The following is a 14,961-nucleotide window of genomic DNA, read 5'->3' on the forward strand; positions in this document are numbered from 1 at the left end:
GCAATCCTCTAGCTCAGTAACTCCGCAATGTTTCTATTGGCTGCCAGCGTGGAAGCAGTGGATCAAATAAACTAACCCTTCGCATTCACACACACGCAACTTTTCTTTTCCTTCTGCACAGAGATTGGGTCAAATAACATGACTTAAAAAATGCAAAAACAATTTGGTTAGTCTTCAGTATTTTCAGAGTCATTTTGCCTATTCAGTTAGCTTAGATATGCTCTAGTTTTGACAGGTGTAAGTTGCTTCTGCACACCCTCAGAATGCACCGAGCTTCTTCTGAAGAAACTCTAACAAGAGAGATAACAGTACTGTGCCATCATTTGTGTGAGTCACACTTCTTATTCCCAACCCTTTGTCCTTCAGGTGCTTTGCTAAACAGTGACATGAATTGGTCATGATGGAAAACAGTTGTCACTTAGTTCTCAGTTGTTGCATATGGAACATCAAGTGATTTTGCAGCCTGGATCAGCTGCACAGCTTTCACACTGGAACTGTCACGTTTGCTGAAAGTCTCATCAGAGAAAATTACCAGGGCGATTGAAATTCTTACTTTCCTCAGATAGACTCTTTCCAAAACTGTAGTGAGAAACAGGGGATCCTGCTAGGATTGTTTCTGAGGAACTGCTTACAACTGGAGATATATTTTTCCTGTAACTGTGAATTGCACCAAAGCACAAATTCAATCCCAAATAAGACATCATTATATTGGTACATTTGTTGAAGACTAATAATTGCACATCGTGAAACATGTAAGGAAGCATGTAAGAAAAATTCCTATTTCCCAGAGCTGAAAATACTGTTTTCCATACTAATGTTAATGAGAAGATACAATATGAAGAAAATGCTTAAAACAAAAAATATACTTTAATATGATTTTAGAGGTATTTACATTATGAAAAATTAAAAAGAATTCACAATAGGAGGAACATTCATGTCGAAGCCTTCCTCTAGAACCAAAGTTAACATATTTTCCAAGTCTTTCTCTTCATTTCTTTAGTTCTCAGAGGTGCAGAAAGAAGTTAGTTAGAAAGAAGTTTTCAGGTTCTTCCCTCTGTTGTTTTTGTTCTCTAGATCTGTGTGGTGATTGCTGCTGTTTTTGGCATTGTTATTTACCGCGTTGTGACTGTCAGCACTTTTGCTGCCTTCAAGTGGGCTTTAATCAGGAATAACTCTCAGGTTGCAACGACAGGGACTGCAGTGTGCATCAACTTTTGCATCATCATGCTACTGAATGTGGTGAGTAAAGCTAACATATCCAAAGTGAGCCACCACACTGGTTGATATCTCAGTCTGAAGAGTACACTCAAATACTTTCAAGTCCTGACTTCAGTGGGAATGGAGGTTACACAGTGCATTGCTAAGCTGGGCTGACATTTTTGTTGATGGACGTCATTCACCACTTATGTTATGTACAATTCCGAAACATTATGTAAAACTTACTTGATTATTCTAAAAAATATCTTAGGGGCACTTGTCCACGCTCATATTTTATCCTTTGCCTTTTATTTTTAATGCTTGCAGACCTCAATCTCTTTAATTAGTTTTCTTATTTGTAATAATTATTTCAATGTTCCTTTTTATATACAGTAGCCAAGCTTATTTCTTATTTAAACTAGTTTCTGTCATTTCAGCTTCAGTTTTCATGCTAGTTTACTAGTGAGGATAGGCATGTACAGATAGAATGTTTATAAGTGGAAGGGCTGAAAAGTACGTGAGACTCAAGGAGACACAACTTGTTACAAGAGTTGCTTATGACCTTTACCAGGATACTGCAGAGCTGTAGTATGGGTGCACTGTAATCTTGGTGCTGGCTGAGGTTGCCTTACTGTGGACACACAAGGTGGCTTGGAACTTGGCTTGGGATGGAGAAGAAAGTGATATTTCCACGTGGCAACAGGCCCAGTAGATTAAATGGGAAAAGACTTTCAGCATTCCATCAAGATGCAGATACTTCTGAATATTGCTGCGGTAGCAGCAGTAGCAGCCTTGTATTAGTTGTTCTTAGCAAGATATATATGGCCTTTTCCTCTCAGGTTGTGTTCTTTGTAAGCTGCCATTGTAAGAATACATTTTAAGGAAAAGAAAGAATCAGCCTACAAATCTGCAGGTCCTGGATGCAGGGCAGAATTCCTCTGTGCACTCAGTGGCACAAGTTTTCTGACAAAAGCATACTAGGCTTTGCTCCATGAGGTAACACTGATTTTGTTCTGGACAATTTATAGAGGTGTTATTTCAGGCCTGCACATTCCTGAGTGCTGGCTTGCAAACTGTTTTCTTGCCTTTGCAATACCTAAGAATTTCATAATAAAAAAAAAATTAATTTTAACAGCCCCTGTTTTATAAAGCAGGAGGTTTTGGGAAGCTTCGCTGCAGGACTTCAGTTCTCCATTAGCATTGGCAAGGACTGGCAATTAGGACTATATTTTCCTTCAGGTGGGACAACAGGTTGAGCAAAGCCAGAAATAAATGGTGGAGGCTGTTTTTCTCCTTGAATTTGTACTGGGGACTCTTTTCTTCTCTGCTATTTTTGATTTATTGTTTGTTGTCTGCAGCTTTTGAGGATTTTCTTTAATCTACCTAGAGCACACAATAAGCATAGAAGAAATAAAATGAAAACTGTATACCTGTGTGTCAGTACAGCATCCATTTCTAAGCTCTCAATATAAGCCATTGTGTATGCAGTGAAGCAGCAACAAAGCAATAATGCACAAACAAAATATTTGGTTCTCAAAGAGTTCTACAGCTTAGAAAAATTATTAAAATAGTGGAAGATGGCTTGAAGGTGCCTTTCAAGAAACTTTGTTTTATTTCTGAAAGTAAATAAATAGAGCACTACAGAGATGCATTGCTTAAGCCTTATGCTCATTACCATGCAATAAGCACCGCAGCCTCAGAACTGGATATGGGCTCATGGAAAGAAAAGAACCCCAGAATATGAAACTGCATTAGCTGCATTAGTAAGAGGAGATATGAACATAAACCTTCACTTCCCATGATGGATGAATGTAGTTTACTGAAGTGCAGCAGTAGGATTTCTTTAGGGGAAAAAAAACAACAAAAAAAAACCTCTCTTTTCACATCAGCATTTGGGTAGTTGACTCATATACAAACTGTGACTCAAGAAAAGCAGTAGGAAAGAAAGCTAAGACAGAATAATGAAACCAAAATGGACCAAGATCTATATAGTAGTAGGGAACTCACTGCTATAGAGCCTGGAAAACAGCCAGTGATTCTAATGCAACTTGACAACCTCTCTAAACATCAGGGGAAAGGTCTGGACTACAGGTAACTTCTAGGCTGGAAGCTCTGGGAGCAAGATAAATGCACTGACGTATCCATTGTGACTGAATGGTCTGACCTTCAAGTGTAATGGCTTCCAGGCAGCTGTGCTGCCTGACCTGGGAACAACCACTGGATTTACCTAGGTTGATAAAACTGTTAATTCCAATGATCCTGTCCGTAGGAAATATGAACAAAGAAACATGATCCTAAATGGTGCTCCGTGGGACTGGTAGTGATAAACTGCAGTAGTAGATTATCTGGTCCTGAAGTTGTTAATGGAATCCCTAACAATCTTACAGTTCTATGAGGAACAATAACAGCACAGAATTTTGATATTCACATCTGCAGATCAATGTACATTTATAAAACAGTGTAGTCCCTGCTGGGATTGGGATATAAACTACCCAGGCATTTTGCACTTCCACAGTTGCCCTTAGGAGATTATTTTAAACCCAGAAGAAACCATTTTTCTTATTACTCGAATCAAAACTATTTATACCAAAGGTACTAAAAAGCTGTTGACAACAAGAAGTGGTTGTTAGCGTGGATGAGATAATTCAGGATAACTTCAGGTCTTAAGCAGTCTGATCCGTAAATTGTACATAACTCAATTTAAGTAACATTTCATAAGGATAACTGCAAATGTAATGAAATGTCGCTTATACATATTCTAGGAATAAGTACTTGAGCCTGAAGTATGAGGATTTTGGTATCCTTGTAGGCATCAGTGAGAGTTAAGGACATTTAACATGTTGCAGGAGGGCCCTATCCTCATTTAAAGCAAACTGAACTGATTGCATTAGTTTATACTGATGGTGGTGATGTATTTTATGGGTTCAGAAAATCTTTGCAAATATCAACTGTGGAAATCCTCCAAGTTAGTTTTTGTAAGCTTTATTAAATTAGCAGTCTCACAGAGAGCTAGAGACCTTGCTTCCTGCTAACATCTGTAAGTGCCACTTAGGATTTAGAACAATGTCACTGAGATGAGCCAAGAAATGTCTCTGACTAGATATTAGGAAGAAGATCCTGACTGTGAGGGTGGTGAGACACTGAAACAGGTTGTCCATAGAGGTTGTGGATGCTCCCATCCTGGAAGCATTCAAGGCCAGGCTGGATGGAGCTTTTAGCAACCTGGTCTAGTGGGGAGTGTCCCTGCCTATAGCATGGGGGTTGGAACTAGATGATCTTAAAGGTCCCTTCCAACCCAAACCTTCTATGAGGACTACTAATGGCTTTCTGTGAAGAACCCTCTCTCCCCAGTAACTTTCATTCATCCCAGCACCAAAGAAGCACATAAATAATTAAAAATACCACAGAAAGTGAAAGAATACTCTTAGTGGGGTGTTTTTATTTGTGTGATAATGTTCCACAAATAACTAAAACAAAAACACTATTGCTCTGCTTTGTGGTTTTGAAATAATTGTTAGACTCTTTTTCACTGTGTATGTAAAATAGGAACACTGACAGCACTTTTCCTGTATGTATTGTAGATGAAAAGAGATGAATATAAGCTTGCAATTATTACTTTTCCTTGATTGATTATATAATTATGGTATTATTGTTTTATAGTTTTATTACAGTCATTATCAGAATGTGACAGGGATCAATCTGAATGTCAGATCTAACAGGTAAAAGCAATTACCTAGAAAACAGTACTATATTTTTGAGCTGTCCACATGTTTAAGAGACTGTTTTTTCTCTGTTTCAGCTGTATGAAAAGGTTGCTCTTTTCCTGACAAATTTAGGTAAGTGATGTTAAATACAAAATTGAATATTATGCTGATTGTTTTTGTCCCAATGCTCTGACAGCACTCCAACTGTCTGTATGGGAAATCTTGATTAATTTTAAATCTATTAGGAATTAATTATTTTCTTAAGTTTATGATGAAAGAGTATTATAAACTAAGCTGTAGTGCAATTGAATTAGCAACAGTGAGAATCGCTCACCTGCAGTCCTTAGTTCTTGTTCCAGCCCCTTACCTTGTAAAAAGTTGAAGTGTTACCACAAGGACAAAAGTGTAACTGGAGTTTTCAGAGACTGAGCACTCAAAACTTTCACAGGAATCTCTTTTGGAAGCAACAGTTGTTGCTTGAAAATAAGTTGCTTAAGGACTCTCAGACATATTCCTTCAGGAGAGTCAGTAACTGGGAGGGAAAAGAACTGGGTGTCTCATCAACTTTTACCAACACTCAAACTCTAGTGGTATTCTAAGTTTAACTAACTTTTCAGATCAGCCTTAAAGACACTAGAGTAAGGCTAATGTGTTTGGTTTTACAGTCAGCACATACTAGGGTAGCAATGGACTGTCACTGAGTCTTTGAAGATCCTCATCGCTCTGGAAGATTGCAGTTGTTGGTGGCAGTTAGCAATGGCTCCTTGGGTCAAGAAATCTGAAATGAGATGATTGCCTATTAAATCAACCAATAATAGCATGTGTATGAGAAGTTTTTTGGCATTATTTTGAACTTGGGGTTTATCTGTGTACATTGATGATGTTCAGGAGGACAGATTTCCACAGATTTCCTCAGAGGAAACAATTGATTTAAGCTAGCATTGGGGCTTTTTAACTTCTAGACAGGCATCTGTGATATATTCAAAATGTGTCTAAGGTAGAATTTCATTCTGTTGTTTCTTAGATTGAGAGTCCTTTTTTTTATATCTTGAATTCAAAATATTGCTGCCATCCTCTTTCCGTGGAAAAGACATCTACTAGTCACAGTTGAGAAAAATGACTTTCAAGTATGTAATTTGCATGGGCTATTTCCTTTTATTCCCTGTGACATCCTGTGGACAGTAAGATATAATGTAAAGACCTTGGAGCTTAATTACTTTCTGCCAGGTTCTTGTGGAGGTAGGTCTGCTTCTTGTAGCTTCTGCAGACTGCACTTATGTGAGGACTCAGTGGGTCACACTGTTCTGACCAGCCTCTATTGTGTTATTTATTTACTCTAGTGGCATAAATTTCATTTGAATGATCTTTATCAGTGTAATAAGCTCAGAGTGGAATTGAAAGGACAGTCAGGATGTTCTTCTTCAGCCATTACATCACCTTGTCTGAACTCAAATCCATGTTCCTCCAGAGTTTTGCCATTCTCTTTGAAAGTCATATGAGCAAAGCTTCAGCTGCAGCAGCCCTGTTAAAGTCAACACATGCTGGCATCAAAAATCTCTGATCTTTCATTTCCTTCTGCTTAGCTGCATATGTATGTAGTAGCATGCACAGACCTGGTGTTCTTGACAGGCATTTCCAAATCACTAGAGCAGTTGTTGATGAATAGTCTATTCCACAGTTTTGTTCAGGTATCTGAAATTTCTTCATGGGTAGAATGTCTCCAACCAAACAGAATCTAGTTTATATTTTTTTTTTTGCTTGTAATTTAATAGAGATTCCTTTTGAAGTACATATACAGATATTACCATTATGGTACATGGTACCACCATTACTACCTCTGCTTTTCTTCTGATTACTTCTGTTCACAGCAACAGATGATTAATAAACATGCTCATGCCAACTGGAAAGCAGTTGCAGGCCATGGTACTAGTGTGTTGGCATAGTAGTTGTTTGGTTAACTCATGTCTTGATTGCTCTTTAAATGGAGATTAAGGGCCAAGCTGAAGAGAAGACATATGGTCTACCTCTTTCCTGTTTGTCTCATCCATCCTGTTTTTTCTCATTGTTCTGTGAGGAGCTCCCTGGGACAAGGAAAGTGGCTCTCTGCTGATGCCTGTACAGAGCCCTTAGGTGCCCACTGTAAGATGGGCACAACCCTGAAACAGAACCACAAGGAAGATTTACTTATTTACTTCATTTCAGTGTGACATCTGTAGCAAGAAGGTGCTTACACAGCTTGTAGCTGTGTCGTTTTGGTAGACTGCAGAGCTGGAAATGAGAGAACAGAACGAGCTTGTAAGAATACACACATTATCTTGCAGTTTCCTGGGAATATACCTATTCAAATATCAGAACAGATTTCAGAGTCTTTGCAAGCTAGCTTGCTGTGCACTTCTTTCGGATACAATTTCTACTGTCAGTTTGTACAAGAAAATCAGCAGGCTAATTTACAAACACATTGCCAGCTCAGATGGGTGTCTACATCCTTTGTGCCAAGCAAAATTGTTAATCTGATTAAACCTCTCAAACTCTGCTCTCTTTTTTCACAGAGCAGCCTCGTACAGAATCTGAGTGGGAGAACAGCTTCACATTGAAAATGTTTCTTTTTCAGTTTGTCAACCTGAACAGCTCTACCTTTTATATAGCATTCTTCCTTGGAAGGTAGGATTGATATCTGCATCCTTGTAGTCACAAAATGAAGTAGAGAGGAGTAATAAAATTGTCTCCAATGAAACAAAATGGTACTGTATTGTCACACATCCTAAAATGCAAATTTCATAGTAGCAAGGTAGGAAACATTACAGTTTTATTTTCCTTTCCAAAGCCCTGAAACAGATGTGGTTTTACTTTCCTAGCACCAGATTACCTTAACACTAACTCCTACCAATTTCACTACTGGAAACTGAGGCCATCCCCAGTAATATGTGTGCAAACCACTTTGCTCTGTCTTCATGTGGGTAATTTGTACAGTTAAGTAAATAATTTAACACTGAGCTTTTTTTTCTTTCTGAGTACTGAATACTTTGCTGCTTTGTTTTCATGAGATTTGTACTATTACCAGAGAATCAGACCTTTCTTCTGCATAAAAAGAAAAATATATGTATATATTTGTATGCCTCTTCCTGCAAGCCCCCTTCAAGCAAAAGAAAAGCCTTTTGGTAGAGATTGATAAACTATCAGTGTGGATTATTTGCATGTGGGATGTTGGGAATGATTCTGGGCGACACCATGAGAGAACGCCATGAGAGAAAATAATATTTTCCAAGTGAAAACTAATATTTTCACTGCTTTCACAGAAAGGCAGATACCATAATTTGGGTAAGAAAATGAGCTGGCATTTGAAAGCCATTTTCCAAATAGACATAAACTATTTTACTCAGACTTTCTCTTTGATTTGCATACGTTAAGCATCAAACAGCACAATACTTCATGTTCACATAAAACTGGAAGTAAAAATATATTTAGCCCTTCATGTAAATTATTCCAGGAATCCCCAGATCTTTTTCTCGTGCAATGTCCTTTGTAGTTAATCATGCTAAAGTAACAATAGATTAAAACAACAATGTAAGCTTTCTTCCACTGCTGTAAATAGACTTCTCATGCAACATCACTGATGTATATTCATGTATTACAGATTTACAGGACACCCTGGAGCCTACCTAAGGCTGATAAACCGGTGGAGACTGGAAGAGGTGGGTGCTTGCTTATTCTTGTGCTCCTGAAACAAGATACAGATTTATCTGCTGCCTACAGTTGCAGTGAATGCAAGCAGAGGCAGATGTAAAACTCTATCCAGGTATCTTTGAATGTGGTGTTGGATTTTCTGTTGTTCTCAAACTCCACAATACCAGCATTTCACCACCTGCTACTAAAACAGCTGTATATTAACACACATGCCCTTTACAATGCTAGCATTGTAGCACAGCAGTTTCAGTCTGAGCACATTTGAAGTTCTGTATCAAACAGTTTCTCCTTTATTTGTATTTTCATGTTGGAAATGTTTCATCCTTAAAATGGGTGTGTTTGATATGAACCTTACAACCTTTTATTCTGAAATTTTTCTTACTTTGCAGATGAGTGATAGAAAACCATTTTACAAATGCATGACAAATGGCAGGCAAAAAAATGCTAGTCTTTTCACTGCCAACATGAATTTACAAATAATTCCAGACATTGGAGTATTTTGGTTAATGTAAATCATCCAAAAGTAGCAAAAAATGAATAATTAGCCATCGTAATTTCGAAGTAGTGAATTCTGTACATTAAAAGTGGTAAATGGACAGACAGACTGAACATACCTTCAAAGTCTGAGAGAGACCAAGCTGACCTAACAGCTTGCTGCTGCAAAAAGAGGTCAGTTCTACACTTACTCTGAGCCTTCCCCAGAAGCTTGCTCCTTCCTCTTCTGCACTGACTCTGGTGTTTTTCCAACCCTGTGTCTGTTTCTTGTATCAGCAGGAAACTCTTTCTTTTCCTGGTGAAATCTTTTTTTTTTTTCTGTTAAGTTACTGGGCTGAATCAGCTCACAGTAGAATCAGGGCATGGGAGACACTTGCAGGAACAGAAAGGGAAGGAAGGAAGAATGAAGTTTGGGAGTGAGGTGCAGCAGTGACATGTTACAATGACATGTTATAGGTTGGGTCAGAGTAAAAAAAAAAAAAAATGTTTATTAAGAATTGTCTAATAAAGAAGACTTAACTTTATCAACCATATCCATAAAAAGTCATATTAGGAACAGGCTTTAGAATATAATGCCTAGATATCCCTCCAATTGCCCTCTCTTCACCCATTGGATGAAGACAAGTGCAAGACATTGGATAGCATGATATACTTTGGTCAAATTCTCCTATATATATCCAGACCACAGCATACATAATATTTTGGTGGTGTTATGGATGTAACATCACTGCTACTTCACTTTCCTTTCTTAGGCTACATTTTCTTGTGTGACTTATTCCTAAAAATAGAAGGTTAATAATTTAATAATGATGCTAGTGAAGTTAATTAATAATAATAATAAAAAAAAATCGATCTGCTACCCTGTTAATCTAAAGAGAAGCTAAATGAGGTCAACAGAAACTTCAGAAGGAGCCCTGGCTCTGAGAAGTATAATGCAGAGTTTGAGTAAGAAATTCACCCTGCATTTTGCTAGATGTCATAACTAATGCCATTTTTTTCTCTTTAAAACCTAAAAAGAAATAGTTCCAGTTCTGTGGCAGCAATCTGCTTCACTTATCCATAATACCCAGGACTTAATACAGCTCAGGCTCCACTGTTTGGATCTGCAAAGTTTTTGGCACTTTTCTGTTTCTTCCAATACTAAAACTAAAAATAGTGGCAACACCTAAATTGTTACTAGCTGAGCATTCTTCCTCAAGGCCTGGAGCCACAACTAAAGCAAGTAAGCACTCTGCAAGAGATGTTGAGAACTGCTAGTTGAGATTTGTAGATCTTCAAGAAGAGAATAGCTTTGAGGAGTTCACTCAGCCATACATTAAGTACTTAATAGACAATATTAGGACTAGCCTCTAGGCATAAAGTCTTTGCATGTACAGCCAGGAGGAATTTTCTCTTCATTTTTTGACTTGAGGCATAGTCAGTCCCTACTGTAATCAGTGGAGAAATCTGTTAGCTTTTGCCTCTATCTTACTCACTGCCATAAACTTATTAGCAGTTCTAGTGTGAAAATGATATTTGTTTCAGCTGAATCTGATTCCTGCAGAGAATTAGATGACAGACTTAAAGGGCTCATGGTACAATACAGTTTCATATGCTCCCATGAGTCTATATTTAAAAAATAATCATAAAGAAAACAGCATTTCATTTCCCTTAAGTAAATTATTAAATATTAATTTATGCTTTTTAAGAAATAATTTAAACTGAGCATTACTTCTATTAAATCTTTTGTTTCTTTTTTTTCTGTAGTGCCACCCTAGTGGATGCCTTATTGATCTCTGTATGCAAATGGGTATCATAATGGTGCTAAAGCAGACTTGGAATAATTTCATGGAACTGGGCTACCCGTAAGTAAACTTAGTGCTTATGTTTTTGTAGATCACAGAATTTGTGACCAAGTTTACTGTTTCCTTATGAACTGCTACATAAAAGCAAGGTAAGTTTGCCATAAGAATAAGAAAATATCCCTTTGAGTAGGGAGCTCTTCAGTTAGATTTTCAGGTAGCTGGTGCTCTGGGTTTTTGATATTAAACATAGTTTGCAAAATTGAAAGTGCAATATCAATACTAACAACTATATATGTGGGAAGTACTTAATTATATTGTATTCATTTTTTTTAAACTCTGAAAAAATATCTGTAAGACAACTGTTTGCCTTGCGCAGGTAATATTATATGTACCATCTTTTATCTGTGTCAGGAAGTTCTAAATTGGATTTCTCCTTGCTGAGTGATAAAAGATGCCTGAAAGGACGGGTATGAGCTGGGGAAAAAAAAATAAAAATACATTGTGGGCATATTCACTCCAGAGCCAGAAAAATGTACTGACTGGTATATAGATATGTCCCCTGGTGATCTGGGCACTGTGGAGCTGTGCCCTAGCTAAAAGGGCTAACAATTATTCATTTCCTATTGGTTCATTTCTCATTGATTAGTATTTAATGAGTATGACTAATAGAGACAGTTGATGCTAGAGACAGTGTGGCAGGTCATCAAGGGAAATTAGCAAGTGTGAAAACGTAAGAGAGAGCTGACATTGTCAGAAAGTTTGCCCTTGTCAACTTCTGCAGCTTGGAGGGATTTGCTTCACTGCAGGATCCACATAAGAGCTAGCTCAGAGGTTGGTCCCTGAGCTGCAGAATGTGTTGCAGCAGCGATTTTAGGCAGCCTCAGCACTGATCACATCTAGCCATAATGAGATTGGGGTGAATGATTTAAATGCATGGTGTAATGGACAATCAAGGTACTCAGCATTCACTATTCATCCATCTTCCCCAGTCAGCACCTAGCGCTGCTGGTCAGGATTTTGCAGCTGAGGTTGGAAGAGGGGAACAGCAGCAGTAGCATTGATCCTTTTTTCCACTCCCTTCCTCTTTTGTCAGTTTCCATTAGATCTTTCTCCTACTTATTAATAGGGATATTGAAACCTAATAATGAGCATTGAAGAAGATCACAGAAGTTGACAGAAGTAAATAGGAGGAGATTGTTTAAGAACAAATGCTATAATAAGAATAAACTGCTGTAAATCAGTCCCTTCTCTTTAGAGTCACAGTGCAAATCACCGTTGCAGTAATGTTCAGAAGCTTAAACTCATTCTGTGGGAGAAATAGATGTTCTTCAGCTTTCACATCTCCTCTCTAGCCCTGAAATGCAGCAGCCAAGCATGTTTTGTTTCCATTTTGTATGAAAGAATGCAATCATTTCTGCAAAGAACATGATTTGGAGGCAACTCTGTAGTGCAGAACTTCCCTAGCCTTCCCCACCTCACATACAGGAAGAGATCAAGCAGCATTAGAAGCTGTTTAATAGTTTCTTGTTCAGAGCTTAACTATCTCCATGCAACGCTGCATTTTGCCTTATAAAAAGGCTTTGAAGTAATTTTATGTAGGCAAAAAGAGGTAATAAAAAGATGTCAAAATCTCCTTTTCATTTTAATAATGTGTAGACCTGAATAACAGCCCATCAGCCTTATCTGTTTTTATACCTATTATACTGTCATCAGCCTCATATATAACCAATGCTATATTTTCCTGTGCATTGGAAAATATTTTCAAGGTATGTGCACATTTAGCCTCTTCCAGTTGAGTTATGAATAGCCAATAACATTCTTTGCTTTGTTTCTTTCATTTATTCAAATAGGCTAATTCAAAATTGGTGGACCAGAAGAAAACTACGGCAAGAGTATGGCACACAGAGAAAAACAAGCTTCCCACAGTGGGAAAAGGACTACAACCTGCAGCCTATGAATGCTTATGGACTGTTTGATGAATACCTAGAAATGAGTATGGCACTGACATTATTTCTCTCCCTTCAGTAGATTTTAATGTTGTTTTTTGTTGATGCGAGTCGGTGTGCTCTCTTAGAAATTGCTGTATGAAGCTAAGGAGGCTACAAAACGGTTCTCATTCTCACGGGTCAGGTGAGGAATGGGAGTGAATTTATGAGAACAAAACCAAGTCAGTGTAGCTAACCACAGTGCTTTTGGTTTGCTAACCCCATGTTTATGAAACACTTCTGATTCTGGCTTTGTATGGGGAAGGTTGCTTTCTACATTGCAACCCTTCACCTGTGTATGTTTCTGAAATTCTTTGCTGATTTGTGCTCAAGGAAGTTCCCTTGGGATTTTATTTAAAACTATGTGGAACAGCTTGTTTATCTGAAATCACCCTCATTTACTGCCTGTCAATGGCATTGCAGAGGAGGGTAACTGTTGTAACAAATGTCAAAGAACAAAAACTTTGGCCCTGTGTGACTGAACTGTGTATATCTTGAATGTTTGGGGTTTTTTTGTTTGCTTTTTCTCTTTTCTCTCTCACGCAATTCTTTTCAAAGTAATGCAAAATTTAGGAATCTGAAGACCTAGCTCTAGAAACTTACATAAGGTCTCAAACAATGGCCCACCAGTACTTTGTGCTGTAATCTATGCAAGTATTCGGATGTCCTAATTGATGCTGCAGTAACAATGTCAATTTCTTTAAAAAAAAAAAAAAAAAAAAAAAAAAAAAAAGGTTTGTCTACCTTCAAATTTCTTCCCCAGCTAAAAATTCTAGATGTTGCACTTCATCTCAGGGATAGACATGCATGCATTTCTTCTGATCATCCTCACTCTGAACTTTCAGCAAGGAAGTTTTGCACAAAAGTCACTAGACTATTGTATGGTACAACATAGTAAGTGATGTTTGTACGTGAGATACTTCACCCTCTTAGCCCTTAAAACTAGAGCTTGACAGTTACACTGTGACCTTTCCCTTTCTTTCCTAGTTCTTCAGTTTGGATTCACAACCATTTTTGTGGCAGCTTTTCCATTGGCACCACTTCTGGCCTTACTTAACAATATTATCGAAATTAGGCTTGATGCATACAAATTTGTCACCCAGTGGAGAAGACCTTTAGCTTCAAGAGCCAAAGATATAGGTGAGTGCTTTGTTACATGTGCATGTTATTTTTAGGACAAAATATTGACCACCTCAAGTAAGAGTGGGTGAAGGAATTTTCAGTCATCTTCTGCATTAGCAATACACAATCTGACAATGCACAAAAAGCTTCAGACATCTGATGCCAGTCCGTTAATGCAATTAAAAAATCTATATTGGGAAAAAAAAAAAAAAAAGTTTTAAGGATTTTCTGAATGACTTAACAGCCAAGATGTCCAAAAGTTGGACTCAATGATGCTTATGGGTCCTCCCAGCTCAGGATATCCTATGATTCTATATATTAATGAAGTGACCAGTGTCCTCTATGGGTTTTTCTTGTGGCAAGCATACTGTGAACACTGCTGCTCAGTTTGAATATAATAACCAGAGAGAGCTGCAGAAACATCAAATGAAAGCAGCCGCCATTCAGTAAGAATCCTGTGTGTTTTCTATCTACCTAGCCGAAAAGAACATCCCCTATGACTCGTGGCTGTGTCCTTAGTGCATGAGACAGGATGGGTCTAGATTCCAAGAAACAATTTACTGTCAATGAGGAAAGCCTGCGTTGCTGAACACAGGGTTAACATAACTTTGAGGTCACTTGGCCACACACTGCTGCAAGAGTTCTCTGAACTGATTCTAAAACACCCCCATCCTTGTAGTGTGCCAAAGCAAAACACCTTAAAGGAGGATGGCACAAAACAAACTTATTTGTCCAGTGCTGAATTCCTGGTGCCTTGGAAAGGTAAACAGGATACCTTGCTGCCTCTCCGCACTGCAAAAAAGCATAGGCCTTAACATGAAATAGCAGAATCCCAGACTTTATAGTGCTCTGCCATGTACCAGAGTGAAGCCTTGTGTGTGAACAGTGTGAACCCGTGAGGAGACAGTTATATAATTTCAATAATAAAAGAATTCAAAAACAGTGGGTTGTTTTTTGTTTTTTGTATTCAGGCAGAATCAGGAATGACTT

At 38.0% G+C, this 14,961-nt stretch overlaps 1 protein-coding gene across 4 annotated transcripts in view; it reads left to right on the forward strand.

Moving 5' to 3' along the window:
• Nucleotides 1-14,961, forward strand: part of ANO4 (anoctamin 4) — a 168,784-nt gene that overhangs the window by 140,237 nt on the left and 13,586 nt on the right. For all 4 annotated transcript variants that reach the window (XM_048958570.1, XM_048958563.1, XM_048958578.1 and 1 more), the window contains 7 exons: nt 1,075-1,239; nt 4,997-5,033; nt 7,451-7,562; nt 8,536-8,593; nt 10,827-10,924; nt 12,715-12,857; nt 13,837-13,989. In XM_048958570.1, coding sequence (XP_048814527.1) covers nt 1,075-1,239; nt 4,997-5,033; nt 7,451-7,562; nt 8,536-8,593; nt 10,827-10,924; nt 12,715-12,857; nt 13,837-13,989 — 766 coding nt within the window. The remainder of the gene's footprint in view (nt 1-1,074; nt 1,240-4,996; nt 5,034-7,450; nt 7,563-8,535; nt 8,594-10,826; nt 10,925-12,714; nt 12,858-13,836; nt 13,990-14,961) is intronic.

The sequence above is a fragment of the Lagopus muta genome, chromosome 1 (genome assembly GCF_023343835.1).
Source record: "Lagopus muta isolate bLagMut1 chromosome 1, bLagMut1 primary, whole genome shotgun sequence".
NCBI classification, from domain to species: Eukaryota; Metazoa; Chordata; class Aves; order Galliformes; family Phasianidae; genus Lagopus; species Lagopus muta.